At 48.0% G+C, this 27,695-nt stretch overlaps 1 protein-coding gene across 2 annotated transcripts in view; it reads left to right on the top strand.

Moving 5' to 3' along the window:
- The window catches only part of PEX5L (peroxisomal biogenesis factor 5 like), a 253,619-nt gene that overhangs the window by 207,302 nt on the left and 18,622 nt on the right, over positions 1 to 27,695 (top strand). For both annotated transcript variants that reach the window (XM_048506805.1, XM_048506804.1), the window contains exons 4-7: positions 2,717 to 2,926; positions 5,491 to 5,617; positions 6,539 to 6,635; positions 14,143 to 14,238. In XM_048506805.1, the coding sequence (XP_048362762.1) occupies positions 2,717 to 2,926; positions 5,491 to 5,617; positions 6,539 to 6,635; positions 14,143 to 14,238 (530 nt within the window). The remainder of the gene's footprint in view (positions 1 to 2,716; positions 2,927 to 5,490; positions 5,618 to 6,538; positions 6,636 to 14,142; positions 14,239 to 27,695) is intronic.

The following is a 27,695-nucleotide window of genomic DNA, read 5'->3' as shown; positions in this document are numbered from 1 at the left end:
CCCTTTCTCTCCTGTAGGAGACTCAAAGGGGCTTACAATCTCCTTGCCCTTCCCCCCTCACAACAAACACCCTGTGAGGTAGGTGGGGCTGAGAGAGCTCCGAGAAGCTGTGACTAGCCCAAGGTCACCCAGCTGGCGTGTGTGGGAGTGTACAGGCTAATCTGAATTCCCCAGATAAGCCTCCACAGCTCAGGCAGCAGAGCGGAGAATCAAACCCAGCTCCTCCAGGTTAGATACATGAGCTCTTCACCTCCTATGCCACTGCTGCTCACACTGAGTCAGTGAGCTGCTCCAGGCCTGTGTCACATTCTGTCGAGCTCCTTACAATAACCAGATTCTTGGATGCAGAAATTGGTTTGTTGAACAGGAACACTGCAAACAGATACAAGCCAGCTTTTGCTGGAACAGGGGCCCTTCCCGCACGGGCAGTAAAGAGCACACCAGGGTCGCTAAAAACAGCGTCCCTGGGGAGGCGTTTGAAAGGTCACTGCTGCTGCATTGCTGCAGCGCCGGCCTCGCGAAATCAGTATTGCAAAAAGACACTGCTTCCGAACCTCGCTCCCCCAACGAGGTTTTTCTGAAGCAGCGTCTTCCAACCGCTGCCGTGCGAACGGCAGCAGCTGGAGGGCGCCATTTCACCCCCCTTTCAACACGACCTTACCGGCCATTCTCCTTGGCGTGTCGCGAATGAGGCCAGGGGACATTGCCCCTGCCTGGCCTGCGACTCCAGAGCTGTCGCCCAGCCTGTCGCGTCCCTGGCCTCTCGGCGCAGACGAGCCCAGGAAGCCAGGAGACGAGGACACAGTGGTGGCTACCAGCCTTAATACTCCATTACACAGCTCTGCGCAAAGGCCGCGCCACCGGGCCTCGCCACCCTCCCCGGTCCGGCCCATTGCGTAATGGTCGTGTGTGTCGGCATTGTATATGCCGACACCCCCCTGCACCGTTGTGGTGCGGAAAGGGTCAGAGTCTCAACACCGCACTTCTTGGTTAATATCCCTCTAATCCCTACCCTCGGGATCCCAGCAAGTTGAAATCACTAGCAGCATTCTCCAACAGTGAAGTCTTCAAGGTCAAGCCAAAGATAAGGCCAGGTGCTAGCCAGTCCAGAGGGTGAGAAAGTTAATGCCCGAAGAATAAGAAATTTGATTCATGCTTCACGCAAAAAAAAAAAAAAACCAAGCAGGGGTTCCCACATAGCTACCTGCTCCTGGTGCTTTCCCAAAGACTCACAGCAAGAATCAAGGAACAGCTGAACTACTGATAGGTCATCCTAGGGCAGTGATGGCGAACCTTTTCGAGACCGAGTGCCCAAATTGCAACCCAAAACCCACTTATTTATCGCAAAGCGCCAACACTGCAATTTAACCTGAATACTGAGGTTTTAGTTTAGAAAAAACGGTTGGCTCCAAGGCACGCATTACTCGGTAGTAAGCTTGGTGGTTGTCGGTGGCTTTGCTTTGAAGCAACTGTGCAACGCTTTGAATGGGTGAATCACAACCCTAGGAGGGTTTAAAAGCAAGCCCCATTGCCAGCAATTTTGCTTACTCCCAGGTACAGGATTGCGCTTTAGTTCTTCCCATGAAAATCAGTGGGGTTTAACAGCACTTACCAAGGTTACCTACACATCGTGCCCAGCGGCCCAGGCCAGCCTAGATGTGTGTGTCTGGGTGGGTGGGGGGGGCAATTTTCTGCCCCCACATGATGAACTTTGTGCGCGCGTGCCCACAGAGAAGGCCCTGAGTGCCACCTCTGGCACCCACGCCATAGGTTCGCCACCACTGTCCTAGGGGTTTTCAGCCTGGTGGTGGCTGTGGAAAAACCTGGAAATTGTTCTGGGCTTGATAGTGGTGGCCATGGAGCCCAGGAGCTTCTCTGGATCAATTTGTGACTGTGGTGGAATCGTGGGAGCTGGGCCAGGCTCAGTGAGTATGTAGGGCAGTGATGGCGAACCGTTTCGAGACCGAGTGCCCAAATTGCAAACCAAAACCCACTTATTTATCGCAAAGTGCCGACACGGCAATTTAACCGGAATACTGAGGCTTTGGTTTAGAAAAAACGGTTGGCTCCGAGGTGTGCGTTACTCAGGAGTAAGCTTGGTAGTAGTTGGTGGCTTTGCTTTGAAGCAACCGTGCAACTCTTCTAACAGGTGAGTCACAACCCTAGGAGGGTTTACTCAGAAGCAAGCCCCATTGTCAGCAACCGAGTTACTCCCAGCTCGCTTTAGTTCTTTGCATGAAAATCAGTGGGGTTTAACAGTGCTTAACAGGGTTACCTACACTGCTTTCCCACAACTAGGTCTTAGGTTTAATGCTAATAATCGAGCCCAGCGGCCCAGGTCAGCCTAGATGTGTGTGGGGGGAGGCACTCTGTGAGTGCCCATAGAGAGGGCTCTGAGTGCCACCTCTGGCACCCGTGCCATAGGTTCGCCACCACTGATGTAGGGAGAAAGATGGGAACACCCTCCTTCCCCCCACCCCCGTTGAGTCTCGCAGGTGGCGCTTGTTCCCGCTAAAACCAGTCGCTTGGCTCTTTGTTACATCAAAACTCTATTTTTTCCCCGAATTTAAGGAGACTGACAAAAGTTTGGGAGTTGAATCTGTGTTAAGATACTGCATTCAGTTCAATTCGGTGCATTGTAAAAAGTTGAAAATATTGCAGAGCGGTGTCGGATTTGAGTGAAATCAGACTTCTGATGCTGAGTCTCCTATGATAGTTTTGTCCACAGGCCTGGATCTCTTGGACTTGACCGAGCCTGTTTCGAAAAACCAAACCAAAGCGAAGAAGTCGGAGAATTCCTCCAGAGGGGAGGGTTTAAAGGCTTTGACCCTCCGAAAGAAGTCGGACAATCCAGACCTTATCAGCGTGGATGCTGAGCAGAAAAGCCAGTCTGCCAGAGCTCCTGAAAAGTCCTCATTGGATTTAGGTATCTGCCATTTTTAACATTAGACTGAGGCAATTTTTAATGCTGATTTACAGTTTTTTCAGTGGTTTCAGCAGTGATGTAGGTATAGATTTTTATGGGGGGGTTCGAGGGTGGGACCATGCCCCCATCTGCCCCTGTGGGTGTGGCCACACCTCCCCAAGCCCCACCCCTGGCCTCAGTGCTTATAAAGCAGCTCTCTGAGGCCAGGGATGGCAGACTCCCCTGCCGCCCGCCCCCCCGGCTGGATTCCCAGCCGGCAGCTGGCAGTCCCTTCTGCCCTCCCCTCTGGGTAGAGGCATAGCTAGGAAAAATGGAACCCGGTGAAAAATCTGAGTTTTGCAAGGGGCCCCCCCATGGGTGGCCACTGTGATGCTGGAATCCACCCCAAACAGCATCACTTTCAGTGGTGTTTCAACTAGGAGCCCAGATTCTCCTTTTAAATCCACCTTAAAGGGAGAATCTGGGGTTCTAGTTTAAACACCATTCAAAGTGATGCTGTTTGGGGGTGGATTATTCCCCACCCTGAAACAGCATCACTTTCAATGTTTAAACTGGGGACCTCAGATTCTCCCTTTAAATCCATGCTGAAGAGGGGGGATTTAAAAGGAGAATCTGGGGAAATTTGGGGGTTGCCTGCTGTTAGGGGTGCAATTCTTAAGCTAGCAGTACCAAAATTTCAGAGTATATTTAGGAGACTCTCCTGATGATACCACCCAGGTTTGGTGAACTTTGGTTCAGGGGGTCCAAAGTTATGGACCCTCAAAGGTGTAGCCCCATCCCCTATTAGCTCCCATTGGAAACAATGGAGATGGGGCACCCCCTTTGGGAGTCCATAACTTTAAACCCCCTGAACCAAATCTCACCAAACCTGGATGGTATCATCAGAAGAGTCTCCCAACAAAGCCTTGATATTTTGGTGCTGCTAGCCTAAAAACTGCACCCCCTGCAGGCCAAAAACCAAAAAACCTTTAAAAATACCAAAAACACATATGGGGGGGCAGAGCTTTGGACATGTAATGGGGGTGTTGAACCTGAGAACCCCCCCCCCTTACCTACATCCTTGAGTTTTAGGGTTCAGCTTTTTCTCCTTGGCTTTGTAGATTGGTCTGTATCATGTCCATAGACTGCATGTTTTTACTGCGCCATTTATACAATATTTATCTTTTTGTCGCGTATACATCGGATGATGCAGATCTATTCTACTAGTTGGAGGTGCTTTCCTCTAGTGGACGGAGGCTTTTAGCATCTTGCATTGGGTGAAGTGCTTCTCCCATTGGGCGAAGTGCCTCTATGTAAACAAGTAATACCAAGAGCTAGATCCAAGGGTAGTAGCACATTAGAGGACACAATTGTCAGGGTGCAATCATTCAAGAGTCATTGCAAATGTCTTTTCTAAGTCAAAGGCTACATTTGGATTCATGCACAGTAAATTGGTAGAAAAACATGGTTTGAGTAAACCCTAGTTACTCATGACACATAAGGCAAATGGGCCTTTGTGGATTGAAATCACACTGGGGTTTCACACTGGAGTTTTTAGCAGGTTTCTTAATCACAGTTTGAACTAATTTGCGGTTTGTTTTTATCTGGCGGGAGGGCAGCTGAAAGTTTTGACTATGGACAAAATGACATTTTGAATTTTGAAACTAGCTGGAAACATTTGTGAAATGTGTTCCAGTCTTTGGTGTTGGCCCTGAGGCTGTTTTGAGGCCCCCACAGCCTGTGTCTGTGCCTGTTTCATATCTACCCAACCCAGAGGTGGGATCCAGCAGGTTCTCACAGGTTCCCAAGAGTAGGTTACTAATTATTTGTGTGTGCTGAGAGGGGGTTACTAATTGGTGATTTTGCCACGTCATTTTTGCCTTAGTTACGCCCCTCCTCCACTCCTCAGCAGTAGCGCACAGAACTTGAAGCAGTCTAGCAGGAGGTTCACCGGCGTGCATGGCAGCTCGCGCTTCGCGCGGCATTCGCTTCTCACTAAGGGATTCCGGGCAGTAATAGCGGCTGCATCCTTGCCACAGCCCCGCCCAGGAATGCCCCACCCCCGGAATGCCCAGCCACGCCCCCGGAATGCCCCACCCAGCCCCATTGGCGCTACGCCACTATTTGAATCCCACCACCATGGGAATCTGTTACTAAAATTTTTGGATCCCACCACTGACCCAACCAGTGGACTTTGTATACATTACACTCTTTGGCTTGTGTCTGAACTCCCCAACCTGATCAAGTAGACGTGAAACCTCCTGGTCTGGGAAATCATTTGGGGGGAGGAGCCAAAGACACACACTTTGGTCCTGATTCAGATTGGGCCCCTTGTGCTTGGGAATTGAGATCCCTGCAGGAAAATCCATTGTTGCTCTGACAAAAGCACCTTCCATGAGCAGAAAATGTAGTCTGGATCCAACCCTGAGCCCTTCGGGGGAGAGCGGATTATAAATGTAAAGTGATAAACAAACAAACAAACAAACCTAATGTTCTTCACAGCCTTTCTAAGATCTGGAGGCAAAGAAATGTATCTCTGAACTGTGGGTCCCTCCCGAGACCTCATTTTCTCTTGTCTTTCCCAGTCAATATTAAGGCGCAGCTGGAGAAATGGGATGAAGGGAAGTTTCGTGGAGACAGGGCCAGCAAAGGCTATCCAGCTCCTGAGAGAAAACCTTCATCATCAAGAGCTCCCTCGAAAGAATTTATCTGGTAAAACACATTTGTTGACTTTCGCTCAGGGATGGCCAAACTGTCAGACAGTAGCTTTTGAGTTATCATCCAAAGGGCAGCAAACTGTCAATCATTTATGTTGGAGGCAATCAACTGATAGTTGAGGTGTTCCATCAGCCTAGGAGAGAGACTAGTTCAGTGCAGTAACTGGACTTCTGCTCTCAAGCAATTCACCACCCAAGTTGACTAGAAAGAAGATGATGCTGAGGAGCAAGGAGACCTTCAAGACAAATACAGCTGCCGCTAAAAGGTAGATTCTGTGATCTGGGGTGTCCCTAGGTAGGTACAGATGTTGCTCCTGCAAGGAACTCCTATGTCCACCCAACCTTGCAAGACTTCTAATCGCATCAGGCTTCCACCACCAAACAGCTTAGTGGCAGCATCCTTGTGGAACTTGTCACTAGAGTTGCCAATCTCCAGGTGGTGACTGGAGATCTCACACTATTACAACTGATCTCCAGGCAACAGAGAATCGTTCCTCTAGAGAAAATGGCTGGTTTGGAAGGTGGACTCTGTGTCATTATGCTTAACTGAAGTCCCTCCCCAAACCACACCCTACTCAGGCTCCACCCCTAAAATCTCCAGTTGCTTAACAACTCTTGCAGCTTCACTGGGGAAGTACAAGGTCCCCACAGCATAAGGTCTATTCTCCTAGGACATGGGCAGAAAAAGGTCATTCCGAGTCCTGCTGCCCTTTGAACACGCAACTAAACCTTGGACCTTTTGCACACGAAGCTCTACCTCTGACTTATGGCCTGTCTGATTGACCCCTCCAAAGCTGAGAACCCGGTCAATGTTCTCCAGCTGCGTTTGGTTGGATCAACCCAGTAGGTTATTGGGTATTGTCTCCTATCTGCTGTGCTGGTATTGTAATGACGTATGCCAACATGTTCTTTGTAGGTCTGCAGAGAACAGATCCCAACAAGAAGTGGCCGGTGTCAAGGCTACAGTGGAATCTGATTCAGCCTCAGATTTAGAGTTAGCACCTGCACCAAAGGTAAGAAGAGATGACCAAGACTTGTGTTAAAGACCACTGAGAATTCAGAGCTAATGGGAAGAAAAGTAGCATCTCTGGGGAATTTGTGCTGCAATATTGGGGTACAGATGGCCAGGCCAACCCAGTCTCATCAGCTCCTAGTCCGACATATAAGACAGTTGACATCTTTAAGGAGGGATTCTAAGTGTCAGAAGGTGTGGGATGAATGTGCTTATTCCCAAGAACAGCACTTCTTTCTTCTAACAGTTGATGTAGTGAGGATTTAAGCACAAAAGAAAGGCCCCTATCCTACTCAGATAGTCCTATAATAGAAATTAAATGCAATCAAATCACAAATCATGGTGACTCCCTCATGGGGTTTTCAAGGAAAGAGATGAGCAGAAGTGCCATTGCCATTGCCTGCCTCCACATAGCAATCCTGGTCTTCTTTGGTGGCCTCCCATCCAAGAACGAATCAGGGCCAACCTTGCTTAGCTTCTTGTCTGGGCTATTGAGACTAGTTAAGGAAGAACTTTCTGACTGTCAGGGCTGTTTGACAGTGGAATTCACTGCCTTGGAGAATGGTGGAGTCTCCTTCTTTGGAGGTTTTTAAACAGAGGCTGGATGGGTGAGTGCTTTGATTGTGTGTTCCTGCATTGCAGAGGGATGGACTTGATGGCCCTTGGGGTCTCTTCCAACTCTATGATTCTATGAAGTCTCCCTTCCAGACTCTCTGGTCCTGCTGCATATCTTCTGTCTTGGAGGGTGAATGTGTTAGAAGGATACTTTGGAGTGTTTCCCGGCCACACAGATAGCCCAGTCTGTTATTGCTCTTATGATTTGTGTGTTTCAAGATTGCCTCTTGAAGGCTATTCAAGGAAATCATTGACCTGTCATATGTAAAAAAAAAAGAAACAGCTTTTGGGCTCTTGGAGAAACACAAGTTATTTTGACACAACACTTTCTCGCCCGTAAATACTCTTCAGTACATAAATCAGGGCAGGCTCTGCTAAGCTTTTAGAGATGGACTCAGAGCAGATCGATACAGCAATAAAAAGGTGACACGGGAAAAGACAGCCAAACCAAACACTGGCACATTTCCTAAGTGGCCATCTGGCACTTAAATTTCATTGGTGATGGGAGTGAACCTAGAATTCCACTCGCCTTCTCACGTTTATTTAGGTTTTTATTATATACTTGGAAGTCTGAAAACATCGGGATACAAATATCGTACTATAAAAATATAACAAAAATGTTTTTAAACATATAAAATATTTTTTAATCTTTTAGTCACATGGCAAGAACCATACAATGCAGCACAGCATGTGTGGGTAATCCACAAGCTATTGCCTTTGTATGGAGGAATTAAATGGTCTCCCAATTGGCATGCACCTCTTTTGTGGCACCAGCATATGAAGAGTTGGAAGGGGACTGTGGCTCAGTGGAAGATGATGATGATGATGATGATGATGATGATGATGATGATGATGATGATGATGATGATGATGATTAGACCGCCCTACCCCTGAAGGGCTCAGGGCGGTTCACACACCAATCAAACATAATACAATACAAGTAAAAAATTGAATAATCCCAATTAAAACAATACATATGATAAAACAGTAGCATTACCAACAATAACCTGTCCGTAGTTAGACAATTAAACAGTTAAAACAGATAACGTCTGGTACTAAACCCCGGGAGGGGACTGGCAGATGTTCAGATAAGCTGATGGCACATAGGGCAACAAAGAGGGCGGAGTCAGCGGCCAGCCTCCCCAAAGCCTGGTGGAACAGCTCGGTTTTACAGGCCCTCCGGAACTCCCCAAGGTCCCGCAGGGCTCTGACAGCTGGTGGAAGAGCATTCCACCAGGCAGGGGCCAGGGCTGTAAAGGCCCTGGCCCGGGTAGAGGCTAGCCGCATCATAGAGGGACAAGGGACCACCAGTAAATTATCCTCTGCAGAGCGGAGAGGCCGACTCGGGACAGAAGGGGTAAGGCGATCTCGCAGGTATGGGGGCCCCCAGCCGTATAGGGCCTTAAAGATCAACACCATGGAGAAAGTCCCAGGGTCAATACCTGGCATCTCCATTTAAAAGGCTCAGGTCAAATACCTCAGCCTGATGTCAAATACCTCAGCCTGAGACCCTGGGAGCCATCTCCAGTCTGAGTAGACAGTAATCACCTTGGTGGACCAATGGTCTGATTCCGTATAAGCCAGCTTCATGTGTGTTCATGCTGCACTGTACAAAATGGTTTACACACTTACTTGGATAATTGATCAGAGAGGGAGTGTGGTCTATACTGCTGTGTATAGCTGACTGTAAGTTGGACCTATTATGTAATTTGTGCACCACTAAGTCTTAGCGTGTCAAGTTGATACTGTGCTTCAGTTCTTTATGGGGCCTTTCCCCACTTTCGTCCTTCCCATGCGTCAATGCAGCTAGCTCTCAGCTTTGCCCAGCTATCCCAAGCTGGCAGCAGCGCCCGGCCGTCCCCACGACCCCGCGCTCTGCGCGGGGCCATCAAAAGGCGCCGTTGAGAAGAGTGCCTGGGATGCTGCAGATCGAGGATGCGACTGCAGCAGCTTCAAGGCGGCCTGCGCTGTGCCGCCCCGCCGCCCCTCTCAGTGGGGAGTGCCGAGGGACCCCGCGCTACTCTCCTCGAGTAGCGCGGGGCTTAAGGGAAGTGGGGAAAGGCCCATTGTTGGCTCCAGACCTCTACCGTCCTAGTGTGTGTTTTTTTAATATCCCATTTTGTTGATTGCACTGATTCACTATGTGAAATCTGCCTTGAGTTCTAGTGAGAAAGGCAGACTATAAGTAGCTTGAATAGGCGGGCAGGCAGGCAGGCAGGCAGGCAGGCAGATAGATGTGCCAATGGTTGGGCTTTGGACTTAATGCAAAAAAAGTATTTGGTCATGATGGGGGAGGGTGGCTACCCACACTGTGGGGGTGGGGGGCTCAGATTTTGCACCGGGCTACGTTTTCCCTACATACGCCACTTGAGAGAGGTAGGTGCTGGTCATCCAAAGCACGAAGCCATTTGTTCATGCCAGACAGAAGACCAGTCAGGAATGGGGTAGGAAAGTATCCACAGTACTCAATGGGGTTCCTCTCCAGAAGGGAAAACAGGTGCACTGTTTGCACCTAAATTCCTCCCGGGGTCCTCCAAGTGCACTATTGCTTAATAGGCAAACTCAAAGATCAACATGCTTATTTAGAATCTCCTCGTTCCAGGACTCTAACCAAGGCACATTCGCTCAGTACTGTCAAAAACAGAAGAAGAAAAAAACTATCTCTAAGGAATAGCAGATGGTGAACTGCAGTCATCTTGACAAGGCCAACTTTCCAGTGCTGAGCCAGAGGATGATACATATGCATAGGTTTGCAGTTAAACGTGAAGGGCCCAGCTTGGCCTTGGAGATGCAAATGAGCCATGTGGGCAAAAAGAGGCACTCATCGGTGCATTGTTTCTGGGAAAGAAGGGATGGAAGAGGTCAGAGGGGGATAGGTTTTTATGCAGGGCTTGTGTGTGTGTGTGTGTCTGCGTGTGCGTGTGCGTGTGCGTGTGCGTGTGCGTGTATAGGTGGAAATGTTATGAAGCCACTTGAAAAGCAGGGGCCATGAAGTTATCAGGTTTGACTCCTGATGCAATGCAGGATGTTGGGTATTGGGTGTAGCAGATCCTGTCTTTAAAAGAAAACAATAGTTTGAGTCCAGTGGCATCTTGAAGTCAGTGTATGGACCTGGGGGGGGGGGAGGAGGAGGAAGAGGAGGAGGAGGAGGAAGAGGAAGAGGAAGAGGAGGAGGAGTAGTTTGGATTTATATCCCCCCTTTCTCTCCTGCAGGAGACTCAAAGGGGCTTACGATCTCCTTGCCCTTCCCCCCCTCACAATAAACACCCTATGAGGTGGGTGGGGCTGAGAGAGCTCCAAGAAGCTGTGACTAGCCCAAGGTCACCCAGCTGGCGTGTGTGGGAGTGCCCAGGCTAATCTGAATTCCCCAGATAAGCCTCCACAGCTCAGGCAGCAGAGCTGGGAATCAAACCCGGTTCCTCCAGATTAGATACACGAGCGCTTAACCTCCTACGCCACTGCTGGAAGAGTGGTGTGGGGCTGATTTTCTGCCCCCCATGTGACTAAATGGCCACAGCCCAGGGACATTTTATCCCCTTTGTCCCCCGGGGGGTATGCCCCTGCTCTCCCATGTAGATCCGTACAGCTCGCATGTACTTCAAGCAGGAACTTGAGGACATAAAGAATGAAGGTTTGTTGGATCAGTTAGAAGGTTCACAAGAACCCTGCTTCCTTCTGTGTCTGAGCAGATACTCTGAAACCTCCCCACACATGAGGCATGAAGGTGAGAGTGTTGCCATTTGCCCCGGGCAACAGATAGTTCCAGTCCAGTCCAGAACCTTTAATAGGCATATAATCAAGAAAATGTATCAGATAGTAAATGGTGCATCTACTTCTGAATCTAGAACAGGGGTCTGCAACCTGCGGCTCTCCAGATGTTCATGGACTACAAATCCCATCAGCCCCTGCCAGCATGGCCAATTGGACTAAAATAGGAACACTTTAGGGTTTGTTAGAGGAAGCATGTGGTCTTTAGGACGGACAGCTGGCAGGGACGGATGGGAATTGTCGTCCATGAACATCTGGAGAGCCGCAGGTTGCAGGCCCCTGATCTAGAAGCCCCATTCAGCTATCAAGGCTCATAAGGACAGACTTCTCTTTGGATTTGTTAAACCTCTTTTAAAGCCCTGCAAAATTAACAGCTGTCATTCTATCTTGTGTCAGAGAATCCCATGGATGAATAATGTGAAGCCTGAATTATGTGTGGCATGACCCCGACAAGGAGTGGGTCAGTTAGACATGCTGTAGCCATGAGAGGCAGGAACAGTCCCTCTGTGTAGAAAAGGTGCAAACGCCACTTCTGTTCAGATTTTTAATACCGTGAAGATTTTACGTGCCTCAAATTTCTTGACAGTCTGCCCACGATTTTAAATCTCAGGATTAACAATTACGAATGCTAGCCTTGTCCATCCCAAAGACCACATGCTCCCTCTAACAAACCCATAAGTGTTCCTATCGTAGTCCAGTTTGTCGAAATGGGATTTCAGTAGGGTGAAAACTGTGGATTCCCCTTTGTCCTGGCTTCGGCTCTCGGATACAAAAAAAACCCCTTGTCTGGATTCAGTCTTGAATTGTGATGCCACAGAAACTAGATCCAGCATGAAAAATGCTTACTGTAATTGAATATCCCCAAGGTACGTAATAATCAGAAATATAATAATGTAAGTAGATTCAGTTGGGATCTGCCGTAGGGCAGATTTGTGGCTAATGAGTTTAACCTCAGACGACGGTGAGGTCAGGAGCTTAGCAGACTCAACATTTTTAGGTCAACGCACCGCTTTCCCTTGTGGGGACAGCTGATCCTAGTTCATGACGGTGGACCCTTGTTCGTGAATTTAGAAGTTTGGGATAAAAGGCTGCTCCGAAACTCAGACTGAGTTTTCCTCTGGGGATGATACTGGTGGCGACTGAAGAACGGAGCCAGGAATAGCAGAGAGCTGACAGACCACTTCGGTGCAGTGAAAGTTGCAACAGAAAGCAAATCTTTGCTTTCGGTATATATCCTGTTATGCCAGTTTAGAATATTTGCCTCTCTCTGTTCATGCTGCCATTTTAGAAACAGGTCATGGAAGGGGAAAGTTGATCCGTTTCTCAAAAGCTGGTAGTTTCTTTATCAAATGAATGTACATTTAGTACCCGTGATGTTTCTTGATTTTCAGTCTGCTGTGACAGATTGTCTAGCTAGAATGTGTAATCCTTAGAAGAGTGATTCTCAAATTCTGTGCCTGAAGAGAGCTGCTACTATGCTGCAAGAAATAATTTAGCTAAATAATGAAAGCAGCTTTCAGCCTGATCTGTGCTAGGAAGTTCTTTTCTGGAAGCAGCTGGACCAAATGAGAAGGACTGTATCAAGTTTGCTTATTTATTTCTTTACATTTGTAACCCGCCCTCCCCCTGCAGGGCTCAGGGCAGTGTACAACAAGAGCACCAATAGAATACAACATACAACCCAGTGGTGGGTTAAAATCGAAGCCAAACTTAATGAGTTGGGCATTTCCTTGGAGGACCTGCTAATGTTAACAGAGCAGGAGGTCGATGGGGCTATCAAGAAGAGACTTTTTGATAGAGAGTTTCAACAGATGCTAGAGAAAGCTAATAAAACCTGTTCCCCGATCTCTCTGGGAATAACTGTGGATAGATTAATTGTAGCCCAGTACCTTTATCTCCTGGTTGAGGCCCGGTGGCGTAGAGCAATCACCTTAGCTAGGTGTAATGCCCTGCCTTCCTCCTTTAACCTTGGACGCCACCTTGGAATTCCACATAAAGAAAGGAAATGCCCGTAAGGCATGGGTTCTGTGGAAACAGTATCTCATATGCTGTTGAATTGTCCTTTTTATGAGATAGGTAGGAAGAAGCACATAATCCCCTTCCTGCATGGAAGTGAAGGCATTACAGATAAACAGAAGGTTATATATCTTTTAAACAGCCACAACTACGAGCTGTTGGAAGCGGTGGCTAAATTTTTAAATGGTGTTATTTTAACTCGTCAGAAGTTGTAAAGGCTGTTACTATCTTGCAATGTTAATGTTAAACTATTTATATGCCATTAAAGGTATTCGAAATCGAATCGAATACAACATCAGTTCATTAAAAACACAGTACAACTCAGTAAAACAAATCCAAATAACTCAGATGAAACAGATGGCGACAGACCTGCCCCCTCCCACTGCACCCATGAGAGGCCGAGGCAATAGATCAGTGATGGCGAACCTTTTCGAGACCGAGTGCCCAAATTGCAACCCAAAACCCACTTATTTATCGCAAAGTGCCAACACGGCAATTTAACCTGAATACTGAGGTTTTAGTTTAGAAAAAACAGTTGGCTCTAAGGCGCATGTTACTCGGGAGTAAGCTTGGTGAAGCATCTGTGCAATGCTTCGAATGGGTGAATCATGACCATAGGAGGGTTTACTCAGAAGCAAGCCCCATTGCCAGCAACCGAGCTTACTCCCAGGTAAAGGGAGTTCTTCGCGTGAAAATCAGTTTAACAGCACTTAACAGGGCTACTTACACTGTTTCCCCAAAATTAGGTCTTAGGTATAATGCTAATAATCAAGCCTAGTAGCCCAGGCCAGCCTAGATATGTGGGGGGGGGGGGCAACTCTGTTTGTGTGTGCCCACAGAGGGCTCTGAGTGCCACCTCTGGCACTCGTGCCACAGGTTCACCACCACTGCAATAGATGGATAAATAGTTGTTTATTTCTACTTCCTCAAGAAGCTCAAGGTCTCCCTGAAGTTATTCCAATCTTCTCTCACAACAACCGTGTGAGGAATATTGGATTGAAAGATGGTCTTGGTCTCAGTTTACTATATCTCTCGGGTTAACCAAAACCCCACTGCCACTCTCAATTGACACAGAACCCTACTTACTGCACGTATTATTTTCCTTTTAGGCACGATCTACCAAAGAGCAACGCTGGGGAAACACACTCCTCTCACGAAATCATTCCATGGAGGAGGAATTTGAAAGAGCCAAAGCAGCGGTTGAGGTATTGGTTTCTGTTCTGGTAAAAGCTCATCTTCACAACCAATTTCCCAGTGCCACAGGCCAGTAGGTTTCCTATCAACAGAGAAAATTAAAACACATCCTAGCATTAAGTAACCTGATAAGAAGAGGTCCCTGCAAAGTTAGCAATCCAATCTTCGACCTGTTTTTTTTTTTTAAATAACCCCCACTGATTTCATTTACATCCAGGTTAATTGTTGAACTGGAGTTGTTGTATAAGGGATTCCGCAACTATTTAAACAGATAGAAGCCCTGTTCATTTCAAAGACACAGGAGTGCTCCTAGAGGTTATTTGTGGCATCTTTATAGACCAACAAGGTTTTAGAAGTATAAATTTTTGAAAGTCTAAAGCTTCCTTTATCAATCGGCAGGAACTTTGACTCTCAAAAAAACTTATCCCCCCCCCCCCCAAAATCTTGATGATATTTAAGGAGCTACTGGATTCAAACCTAGCTGTTTTACTACCAATGTGGCTACTTTCTGAAACTATCTTTGCGGAAGATCATTCGTGCATGTCTGAAGAGCATAACACAAGACGAAAATAGGACCAAGCAAGGTCTAATTACAGGCGCAAACCCTTCTCATATTACATTTCCAGATTTTTTGAAGCGGTCTGAATGAGTGGGAATCCTAGGGAATGAGTGGACCGACTGTGTTTCACCAGCCCTGTGTCCTACCCACCCTGCTTAAGACAACAAATTCCATTAGAACACCAGATCCAGATTGGAAATGGATTTAGGCTTATACAGACATGACATAACACGATGTCAGGAGCTCAGTTTAGGTTTATATCTAGGGCAGGAGTCTGCAACCTGTGGCTCTCCAGATGTTCATGGACTACAATTCCCATCAGTCCCTGCCAGCATGGCCAGTTGGTCCATTGCATGGCCAATTGGCCATGCTGGCAGGGACTGATGGGAATTGTAGTCCATGAACATCTGGAGAGCCACAGGTTGCAGACCCCTGATCTAGGGCTACCAACTTCCAGGTGGCACATGGGTATTACAGATGAGCTCCAGGCAGTGGTGGGATCCAAAAATTTTAGTAACAGGTTTCCATGGTGGTGGGATTCAAACAGTGGCATAGCGCCAATGGGGCTGGGTGGGGCACAATGGGGGCGTGGCTGGGCATTCCAGGGCCGGGGCATTCCTGGGCAGGGCTGTGGCAAGGACGCAGCCACTGCGCCGGTCCTTGGGCAGGAAACGAATGCACGCAGGCGCAGGCTGCCACGCACGCCGGTGCACCTCCTGCTAGACTGCTTCAAGTTCTGCGCGCTACTGCTGAGGAGCGGAGGAGGGGCATAACCAAGGCAAAAATCACGTGGCAAAATCACCCATTAGTCACCCCCCCTCGGCACACACAAATAATTAGTAACCTACTCTCGGGAACCTGTGAGGACCTGCTGGATCCCACCTCTGGCTCCAGGTGATCAAGATCAGTTCCCTTGGAGGAAACTGCCTTGGAGGGTGGAGTCAATGGCATTATACCTTGCAAAGGTCCCTCCCCTCTCCAAACCCTCCCCAGATTCCATCTCCAAGATCTCCAGAGATTTCCTGTGTCAGAACTGGCAATCCTTCTTGTAACGGCAACAGTCAATGAAGCGATCACATTATTGACTGCAAATAAAAACGAGGCAGATATTTTTTTTCATCGCTCATTTTGATGCCGTTGTGCCTGCTCAGTCAGGCCTGACCGGAATCCAAGGGAGAGAAGACTGATTGAGTGACTGTGTGCTGTCTTTCTCTGCTTCCTCAAAGCCTTCCCTCTGCAATTATTGCACTCCTTGCAGATTTCTCTTGATAGCCTTGGTATGTCACTCTGGGCTTTCTGGAGCTCAGTGACAAAATGATGCATCTGTTTACATGAATCCCATTTTCAGATTTTTGCAAATTGCTATAAGGCCAGTCTGCCAATCCGCCAAGAGGTCTAGCCTAGCACAGTGTTTTGGGAAAGAACAAGGCTGAATCGGAGTCTTGTTGCTTCCTTAAGACTACAGCTCCCAGCAGTCTTTATGGCTCTAAGGCAGTGATGGCGAACCTTTTTGAGACCGAGTGCCCAAACTGCAACCCAAACCCCACTTATTTATTGCAAAGTGCCAACCCGGCAATTTAACCTGAATGCTGAGGTTTTAGTTTAGAAAAAACCAGTTGGCTCCCTCTTCCTCTGCCCCACCCACTTGAGCAGGGGCCAGCCTGCTCTAGCCTCCAGCAAGTCCCACGCACACCACTCTGTGCCCCTCTAGCATCTCTGACTCCTCTGCGCCCCCCCCCTCGGGCAGCAGCCACCCAGAGCACAGGCACCAGGCCCGCCAGCCAAGTCCTCCCTGCTCACCGTGGTGCGCGCACCTCATGCTCAGTGGCCAAGGCAAGCCTAGATGTGTGTGTGTATGGGAGGGGTGATTTTCTGCCCCCCCCCACATGATGAACTCTATGTGTGCGTGCCCACAGAGAGAGCTCCGAGTGCCACCTCTGGCACCCGTGCCATAGGTTCACCATCATTGCTCTAAGGGCTGGTTTTTACCTACGTTTTAAGAGAATCACATGAATCACACAGCCTTGTCATACCAGGGGTGGGTGGGGGAGAATCACGTGATTAAATTTTTCCAAAAGGCAAAAACTACCCACCGGCAGAAAGCTGACCTGTCAATAGAAGGGTTCTAGCAAGGATTCTCTCTGGCATTCTAGCATTCTGCATGCAAGGAATGTTTTGCAAGTGCTAAGAGAATATGGATTCAACATCTTGCAAAGCAGGAAATATATGTGACAGGGAGGTGAATTTTGGAATTCATGCTAACCACAGTGAAGCTCAGGCTACAGGGAGAACGATAAGCCACCCTGCAATTCTAGTGATCTTCTCAGAACATAAGAACATAAGAACATAAGAACTAGCCTGCTGGATCAGACCAGAGTCCATCTAGTCCAGCACTCTGCTACTTGCAGTGGCCCACCAGGTGCCTTTGGGAGCTCACGTGCAGGATGTGAAAGCAATGGCCTTCTGCTGCTGCTGCTGCTCCTGAGCACCTGGTCTGCTAAGGCATTTGCAATCTGAGATTAAGGAGGATCAAGATTGGTAGCCATAGATTGACTTCTCCTCCATAAATCTGTCCAAGCCCCTTTTAAAGCTATCCAGGTTAGTGGCCATCACCACCTCCTGTGGCAGCATATTCCAAACACCAATCACACGTTGTGTGAAGAAGTGTTTCCTTTTACTGGTCCTAATTCTTCCCCCCAGCATTTTCAACGAATGCCCCCTGGGTCTAGTATTGTGAGAAAGAGGGTCACTATCCACTCACCATAAGCCGCGGGGTCACCTCTTTAAAAGCCACGGGGGTCCTGGACGCTCCCCACATCTCCGGCGCTCACTGCGCGGCTGCCAGGGATTTACCTCTCTCCCGCCTCCTGGCTGCGCGGCAAATTAGCTCCACTAAAAAGAGCAACTTTTAAAACCCCGCAGGTGCCTTGAGGTTGTAGAGAACTCTCGGCTGTTTGCAGCGGCTGATTACGGCTGTGACGCAGCAGCTCACGGCATTAATCGAGGGGAACAGGAAGCGCCATCTTGTTAAGTGGGGGTGTCCCCGATCTAAAGAGATCGCGGCGTAGTGATGGCGGTAGACAACGTGTCGAGCATCCAGTCGAAGTCGACGTCTTCCGCGTCTCAACTTGTTCAAAGCCCGTGCCGAGCAAATGGAAAATAATGTCGGCGCCGGCGAATGAGAGGTACAAAGAGGCGTCGCTTTGATGCTTGAGCTGGCTTCTGCTTTCACTTCCAAACACTGCTGATGGCGATTAATCTCCACAGAAAGCGCCCAGCCAACGATTTACTGCTGGCGATCAGCGTATGTGCCCGACGATCTTAATAGAGGGGCTGTTAGCGCCTAACTTTGATGGCGTTCGCACTTTCCACGCTTGTCTGGAAACCTATCATAAACAACCTCTTCCCAGCCAATCACACTGGAGACCAGCCCTTGGCTGGCCGCCACTTTCGTAACTCATGGCCTTTTGCGTTAGAGCTGACCAATCGGAGCGCTCCATTTCCCCCCTCATTTTACAGCGGAACTCCAGCTGCTTTGCTGCCAGCGTTATTTCAAAATTGCAAACGTGTGGGGAACAAATGTCTCCGTGGTCAGAAGCCACGGAGGCTTTTCATTGCGGGGTCGCAGCGGCATTGCAGTTTAGTGAGGTAAGTGGGTAGTGGCCCAGAGAGAGAAATTTCTCTCTGTCAACATTCTCTACCCCATGCATAATTTTACAGACTTCAATCATATCTCCCCTCAGATGCCTCAGAAATGTTACAGGACCTGGAATAACTTAGGTGCTTCTTCCTGGCACTGATCAGAATCCTGCCTCCATGGTGGGGGCGGGGGGGGGCGTTCTCTAGGGAGGGCTTTGGATGTGGCAAGCCCTCGGTACTAGGTGGGGCCTGGAGATAACAAGCGATCTCCTGACTTCCAGGATGAGTTCCCCTGAAGAAATGGCTGCTGTCGGGGTGGACTTGAAGGGATGATACTCTGTTGAGGTCCCCCGCCTTCCCCCAACAATACCCTCCCTAGTTCCACCTCCAAATTTTCAGGAATTTCACAATCCAGAGTTAGCTACCCTACTCCAGCTGACCCAAGTGAGCCAGGAAGCATTCTGGTAATTTTTCAGTCGACTTTGAAGTCTACACCAGGCTCTGAAATCTGGGGCAAAATCTTGGAACTCCTCCTTCTATCTGGTCAACAAACCCGGGTCCTTTCCGGGTCCACCACCTTCTCTAAAGATAATAATACTGCTTTGCTGTTATAAATACTATAAGCTCCTTGGGTCGAGAACTTTTCTCTTTTTTACCTTACGTGTACTCTGTATAGCTTCCTGAATTATAGCAATACATGGATAATAAGTATCACTGAGGTAAATCCCTGTGACTGAGGTAATAAATTCCTGTACCTGCGGTAAATTCCTGTGACTTGCCTTAAATTCTTGCAATGAACTATTTATGGAGACAGAGTGCTTTTTTCCCCCTTCTCAATCACAAATTTTGTGTGGTGTGTTTCAAGGTTTTTCTGGTGACTTAGAGCTAGGGGAAGGCTTTTTTTTCTGGTATGAATAAAAGCTGAGTTTCCATTATGTATAAAATGCTTGCCACTCCGCTGTTCAATTATGAAACATTCAACCAGACCCTCTTAAAGACAGCATTCCTGTTCTCACATATTTTATACAGGGATAATTAAAACAAGTTCACATGGGGGGAGCAGCCGTTAGCAAGGAATGGCATTTAAAGACTACTTTGCTATAAGTGAACGCATTTCTTTCTGCTTAATGGAGAAATTTGTTCTGAGGTAAAAACAAAAAAAAGAAGAACCTGTTGCATATGACTGCTGGTATTTTTCCAGAGCAATTTTTCTACCCAACTGGAGAGAGAAGGAAAAATGTGTTAAATTACAACTGCAGGCTAAGAGGCTGGGATAGCTGATAAGCGAAGAAAGACAGAATGAAAAGATTTCAGTTCTGTCAGTGAGGAATTATCTCTTTTAAGGATCTCCTTAGGAGACAAAGTTAACAGTTTAACAATTAAAAGAGCCAATCTGAATTAAGCTTTGTGTGCCTTCAAAGAAAGTTGATCTTTTGTAAAGAACAGAAAAGTACAAACCGAACTGTGCTTCTGGAGCAAAAACCGAAGAACAAAATATTACACAGATCCATCCTTCTGTAAGATAAAAATCGCAGGCTCCTGTAATTTTATGCAGGGAAGAGAGTGAGTGGAATTAGTTTTCAGCTTCCATGCTTTTCCAGTTTGCAAAACTGACTCCCCTGCTTTGCTATTAGCATTTAAAAGGAGAAAAGTTGTGCCCCCTTTAAAAACTAACACACAAACATTTCCTCTCCCTTTCAAATGCTAATATCAGTGCCAGGAGCTCAAGAGTTAATGAAGCTGAGGGACGGTTGAAGGATTAAACCCCCTTCTCCCTATCCCCACACTCCCCAATGCAAACTGACCCTGCAATAAAGTTAACATTTTATTGTCCAAAATTCTGGTACACATATCAGCCTTGCTCAAATATACCAGAGAATTGCACTGATTCTGGCTTAGATGGCGGACTCCAGTTCTGCATGTCTGATTAGATAAAATTCTCCATGCAAGCAGAAAATTAGCCCTGCAGGAAGGAGAGGTTCTACACTGTCTTTACATTCTGTGCTGGTTTTCTGCTGGCAAATTTTTAATGTGGGGGGCGGGGGCGGGGGGAGTCCAGAATGTATGCTGTGAGAATCAACTGTAGGATTTTTGAGTTTGGATCCAACTAGACTATATTTTCTTTTCTCAATCAAAACAGTCCACAGAGAATCTGATTTCCACTGATACGTCCAGTTGCTCGCTTGCAGAATGATGTACCTTTTCATGATACACATAATTTTCCTGCTCTTTAGCAGTTAGTTTTTGTTGCCAGCAAAATTCAGTTCAGCTACTGTAAACCTCGGTTCCCTAAGAACAGGTGTGCAGCCTGTGAGATAAAGGACTTTTTGGATAATGAAACCCACTTTAGTATGCAGGACAAAATCATAGTTACAGAGGTCTCAAACCAGTTGGTGGCGGAGTCAGCTAGTTTTTTCCTTGTACAAACAGCAGAAGCGCAATTCAACTGTAATGAAGTAGGGCAGACTGAATGTCCCTGAAAGTCAATCAAAGGACCCAGCAAAATGAGTATGGATTGGAATATGCAGATCTAAGACTTCTCAGATCCTGTCCCTGAGTGTAGAATTGAATGGAACTGAAATGTTGCCTGCATATTGTGTCCATAATGTGAAAAGCAGCCAGGCTCCCCGATTGTTTAGACCAGGGGTCTGCAACCTGCGGCTCTCCAGATGATCATGGACTACAATTCCCATCAGCCCCTGCCAGCATGGCCAATTGGCAGGGGCTGATGGGGTTTGTAATCCATGACCATCTGGAGAGCCGCAGGTTGCTGACCCCTGGTTTAGACAAAGAAAATGAAGGAGAAACTTGCTTTATAAAGTGCTGGGTGTATAAAATCATGTGCACAATATAACATCTCTGTAGACTTGTATCTAGTAAAACAGTGATGGCGAACCTTTTTGAGACGAAGTGCCCAAATTGCAACCCAAACCCCACTTAATTATCGCAAAGTGCCAACCCGGCAATTTAACCTCAGTGCTGAGGTTTTGGTTTAGAAAAAAAACGGTTGGCTCCCTCTTCCTTCGCCCCACCCACTTGAGCAGGGGCCAGCCTGCTCTAGCCTCCAGCAAGTCCCGCGCGCACCACTCTGTGCCTCTCTAGCAACTCTGCCTCCTCTGCGCCCCCCCCCCTCGGGCATCAGCCACCCAGAGCACAGGCACCAGGCCCGCCAGCCAAGTACTCCCTGCTCACTGCGGTGCGCGCATGTTGTGCTCAGTGGCCCAGGCCAGCCTAGATGTGTGTGTATGGGGGGGGGTGATTTTCCGCCCCCCACACGACAAACTCTGTGTGTGCGTGCCCACAGAGAGGGCTCCGAGTGTCACCTCTGGCACCCATGCCATAGGTTTGCCATCACTGTAGTAAAATGTCCGATCCCTTTAATAGAAACATAATTGGATGTTATTTACCACATGATATCTCTGCCTTGAAAAACTTCCGCTGTCCATCTGCAAACGTTTAGCCTCTGTTTAGCCTCATTTAGAAAGCCAGGATATTCATCAGGCCACTTGGCAACTCCATATTTATCTGTATATTACACTGGGCAATAAGTTATCTCAAAATATCCATCTCTTGATCTGTACAGCCCCATCATTCATACCCCATCACCTTATTGTTTTTACTCAATCTATATATATAAAAAGCAAACCGTGACTTTGTTAGTCACGCCCTAACGCGGAAACGCCTGGACAGATCACCCTGAAATTTACCGCCAACGCTTCTCATCCGTGCGAGCGTGTTTTGCGCTACTCGCAAGGCTCAGGTTACACACCTGAGCCAGGTAAAACTCACAAACAGGGGTGCGATTCAGTGCGCATGCGCAAAACCTCCCGCCGGAATGCCTGTGTGACTTACAGCTACCGTTCGACAAAGCCAGCCACCCGCCCGCCGCCCGAGGAAGCAGCGTGTCGATGGCCCAAACGAGGAAGCGCCCCACCCACTGCCAGAAAAACCTCTTCCTCTCAGCGGCCCGTCCTGAGGTACAGCAAGCGTGGGAGAAGACCAGGCGGCCATCCCTGGAAGAACACGTGACCGCAGGGGCGCAGGGAGGCAGCAAGCCAGCCGCCACCGGGACACTCGGAGGAACAGCCTCGCCGCCCACTGCTGCCCTGGTCTCGGCAAAAGCACGCCCTTGGCCCACGCAACGCGCACCCTGTAGACCGTAGCAGCCCTCCACAAGCATCAGCCCTGCCTCAGGATGTGCACAGCCACGGTGGACTACAGGGTGCACGTTGCGCGGGCAAAGGGCGTGCTCCTGCTGAGACCAGGACAGCAGTGGGCGGCGAGGGCCCTGCAGGTGCTCCGCAGGGAGGCTGCGCCCAAGAACCTTGGCGGAGCTGGTGCCGCCGGACCTCCCTCCTCCAGCAGGGGCCGGATGTGGCAGTGGCTGCATTGCTGGTAAGCCACAGCGAAGCGTGGCCGGGCCCTGCTAGTCTATATATATAAAAAGCTAACAGTGACTTTGTTAGTCATGCCCTAACGCCAAAACGGCTGGCCAGATCGCCCCCAAATTTTCACATGACATCCCTCCCTGTTGCAGGCAGGTAATCGGACCTTCAAATCACCGAAAGTCCATACCTGAGCCAGGTAAAATGTATTTTTCCTGGCGCACCAGGTCATGAAGCTGTTTGGGCTTAATTGTCACCCTTAGAATGTTCGTGCAGCAGGGGCGTAACAAGGCAGCCCTGGGCAAACTGTAGCCCTGGGCAAAACCTGAGTTGGATGCCCCCCCCCCCATGGGCGGCCACTCCACCATGACCAATTTTTTTTGCACCAGGACATTGGTGCCTGCAGGGGGTGCATTTTTAGACGTATCAGCACCAAAATTCAGCATATCATCAGGAGACTGTCCTTATGCTACTCCCCAAGTTTGGTGAGGTTTGGTTCAAGGAGTCCAAAGTTATGGACTCCCAAAGGGGGTGCCCCATCCCCCATTGTTTCCAATGGGAGCTAATAGGAGATGGGGGCTACAGTTTTGAGGGTCCATAACTTTGCCCCCCTGAACCAAACTGCACCAAACTTGGGGGGTGCCATCATCTCCAGATGTTACCCTGAAATTTTGGTGCCGATACATCCAAAAATGCACCCCCTGCAGGAACATCCTAGAAATTTGCCCAAGAATCTTTGTTCTGCATTGAGTTTTCTGCATTGCTGTCAATGGGGGTTGCAGGCTGTGGGGGGGGGGGCACATTTCTGAAGGCACAGTCTCAAAACTTTCAGGGTCTCATCCGGAGACTGCCCTAATGATACCCTCCCAAGTTTGGTGCAGTTTGGTTCAGGGGGGCCAAAGTTATGGACCCTCAAAACGGTAGCCCCCATCTCCTATTAGCTCCCATTGGAAACAATGGGGGATAGGGGCACCCCCTTTGGGAGTCCATAACTTTGGACTCCCTGAACCAAACCTCACCAAACTTGGGGGGTAGCATAAGGACAGTCTCCTGATGGTACACTGAAATTTTGGTGCCGCTAGCCTAAAAACTGCGCCCCCTGCAGGCCAACAATGGAAAACCACTAAAATACCCAAAAACGAACCCAGCATTTTGATGCCCCCCCCCAGGTGATGCCCTGGGCAGCTGCCCACCTTGCCCAGTGGGCATTATGCCAGTGTCGTGCAGCATGTCCGTGTGGCCTGAGGGGTTGGTATGAGGGTTTAGAATGTTCGCGCAGATGGGCAGAGATGAGCATTGAAAGCAGTAAATGGGTAATACTGTTAGGTAATACGAGTGGAAGTGAAACACATACACACTTTGCCATGTGAGACTTCAGGTGGGGTTCCCATCCTGCTCACACGCAGGTAACTTTCACTCTCTGTGCCTCACCCACTGCTACCACACAACACAAATATTCTCATACACTTCTGGCTCATCCTCACACACCTCACTCTGCCCTCCCTCACATCCAACCACCACTTACCCACTTCCTCACCCATATTCACCACAGCTCTCTTTTACTAAAAGCGAGCTGGAGTTTGCCTCTTTCTTCTAAGAACATCTGCGGGGTGGGGGCGAACCAACACTACTGGCTCCATTTCTTTTGCACATGGTCCTTTAAAAACCCAGGGAGCTGGCCTCAATCTGAGCGCCTCACCACCCTGCTTCTGCTGCCTGACTGGGATAGCCTCCTTGCCCCAGTTCTGCCTTACCCAAGCCAGGACTTTGCGTGTCAACCAGCCTCATGGACAGTGGGATTCGCACTCTGGACAGTTCCATTGTGGAATGGAAAGGGTTACCTTATACTAAAAAAAAAGACACCACCATATAACAATGTGAATTGAAAAGGGAAAGAGGGATTCTATTTGACCACCCCAAAAGGCTAAACTGCTAATCATTGGACCTGGATGGACATCTGTGTGGGTTGCGGACTGTGATGAGAAGGACAATTGCCACAGCAACGTGCGGCCAGGCCCGCTAGTTGTTAATAAAAATTGTGCAGTCCATACCCCATTAGTGAGACTGGATGGTCATTGTTTATGTCTAAATTGTAGCAAGTTTAATTCTTACCTTACTAGAAATACGTTTTGATCTCCAACATTTTCCCAAGCTTGTCTGCTGATACCAACAAACTGATAACAAAGTTGACCACGTAAGCCAGTGCTATTTCGATTGCTCCAACTCCCAGTTTATTTCCAGGATTAATTCAGAGTGTCGGAGTTGAACTTCTAACTCTCTAAGTAAATCAAGTTGGGGACTACCAACTTCCGTAACTGCCTGCTCAAGCGCTAAGAACCTCCCAGCATGCTTTCGGGCAGGAGCCAGCCATTACTGAGGCTAGGCTGACTGTATTGGAACCCAGTAGTACACAACTTTACTTTAGTACACAATTAGCTTCTGGCTAGTTTGTGTGTGAGGAAGCCTTTTCTGCCAGCTCCCTCTGTATCTGTGGTCAGTGCAGGGAATACCAAACATTAATTAGCAGTATCTAATGTTAAGAACCCACAGTGCTGATGGATTATTCCTGGAGCTTCAGTAGAAGATTTAGTACGATCCTGTTTATGATTCAGCTTTAAAAAAAAAACTCCAAGCGGAAGATGGAAAGCACAGAAGACAAGAGTCAATAACTTCACATTGCTCCTAAATGTACCCACATAAAACTGTATTGCTTGGACTTTATTTGCGGGAAAGCACATACAGTTTCATTTTGCCAGTTCTGACAAATTCCTGAGAGAGCTGTTATGCAACCATAGATTCAGTCAAAATAGTGTCAGCTATTGTGTAAGTTAAAATAAAGATAGTCTTTATTGTTTGATGCTTGGATGTTAACAGGCTCTGAATTCCCTGTTCTTGCTGTAAGATGTAAAGTCTGTCTTTCATAAAACTGGAACATAAAAAGAGCCCTGCTGGATCTTCTAGTCCGGTGTCCTGCTTTGCACAGTGGGCAACCAATTGCCCTAGATGGCAAACAAAACACGGCTTATAGACCAAGGCCTCCATAGTGCATCCTAGCACTAGTATTCAGAGACTGCCTGCCTCTCGAAGTGTCCTTTAGTCATCATGGCTGGTAGATATTGATGGACAAATCCTCCATGAATATGATTAACGTTATTAGCAACTGGTTTCATCCCCCCCCCCCCAAGGAGTCCAGGGAGTGAATTCGTGCCGTCCCTCAAAGCCACACAGGACGTTACAGTGACCATGAGTCCGATCTGTGATTGCCTGCAACACTTCCGAGGAAAAATTGACCATTTAAAAATACCAGGAGAGCCTGATTTGATCGTCATTATGGTGAGACCAAGGCAAGCTTCTTCCCCCATGCCTTTCGAAGCATCAAAACATCTGTAGCCAAGCTTCTGAGAGACAGAGGCCTTTTCCTTTAGGCCCAACATATATTCTGTCTCTCTGTGTGTGAGATAGAGACCCTGACTCCCCATCAAGATTGGGCCCTTGTGGCTTTTTTAAATGGCCAGTTTTTTTCTCGATAGTGGCATTGGCAGCCATCGGTCAGAGCTATAGCAGCCGTAATGTTTTGCTTGGTGGTGGCCCTACAATACAATACAATACAATAACCTTTATTAGGCATATTAAAATAGGCTCCAGAGCATTACAGACATTTCTGAAGTACAAATCAAAAGTACATTCAAAACTTAGGTCCCTTCCGCACACGCAAAATAATGCGTTTTCAAACCACTTTCACAACTGTTTGCAATTGAATTTTGCTATTCCGCACAGCTTCAAAGAGCACTGAAAGCAGTTTGAAAGTGCATTATTCTGCATGTGCGGAATGAGCCACAGAAAGATAAACTGCATCTAGCAATGGACGTTACTTAGAAAATTCTGTCACTTGTAAAAGAAATTTTGCTACTTTTTCCAAGAGCGTGGCCTCTGTGTTATTTAACAAAAGCTCCACAACAGAGTTGTCAGAGTCTCTTTCAGATTTGTCTAAGACCCGCCCTGGAGAGAAATTCCTAATACCCACATATCTCGGACAGTCAAGTATAATGTGTGAGCAAGAGCCTCCTCTTGGTTTTTACAGTGTGGACAGACCCGATCCTGGAGAGGGATAGATAGGTAGTAACCCTTTGTAATGGCCGATGGAAAAGTATTGCATCTGGCCCTTGTAATAATCCATCTCTGTTGGGGTTCAGTTAATAGTTCAAGATATTTGGCTATGGCCCCAGAATACTTTGAACTCAGAGCTTTGGGCTCAAGGTAGTCGTGACATGACAACCTTTCCTATCCTTTTCCTGTTAAAGATGGTCCTCTCTCCTGGATGGATTTCTCCACGTGGGGTAAAAGCTGCTGCGGGGAAAGCAACCATGGAGGGAAAAGTGAAGCAAAACTGACTTCTTAAACAGCTATTCACACAAAGAAAGCCTTGCCCGGTTTCCACTGCTGCTTTCCATGGCTGATTTTTCAATGACAGGGGAAAAGAAGATGCCGGGAAAAGACACATGGAACTTGATGTCACATCTGATTTAGCTCTCTGATAAGCAGTCGCATCTGTGGCACCCTTGGGCTGCATTTTACAACCACCACTTATCTCAGGGAAGTGGGGAAGAGAGGCTGGCAATGGCTCCCTTGGCCCTTGTTAGTTTTTTCTCTCTGAATCCATAACCGTTCTAGCAGCTTCCCTTCTGGACTGAAACGGGGTCTCCCAGCCGATCCAGGCCACCTAGGGCCACCAGCCTCCATAATCACTCTGCCGCACACAATTACGTTCCCGTTTCTCCACAGGCTGGTATATCGCCAATCGCCTGACACATTTAAACTACAACTAGAATCTAGACTTCTGGGGCTTCTGCCGAGCAGCTCTGCGGAAAGTAGGTTTGTGGAGGCG

Source organism: Sphaerodactylus townsendi, linkage group LG08, assembly GCF_021028975.2.
Source record: "Sphaerodactylus townsendi isolate TG3544 linkage group LG08, MPM_Stown_v2.3, whole genome shotgun sequence".
Classification (NCBI taxonomy): Eukaryota; Metazoa; Chordata; class Lepidosauria; order Squamata; family Sphaerodactylidae; genus Sphaerodactylus; species Sphaerodactylus townsendi.
Note: the sequence above shows the minus strand (reverse complement) of the source record. Positions and strands in the feature narration are given on the sequence as shown.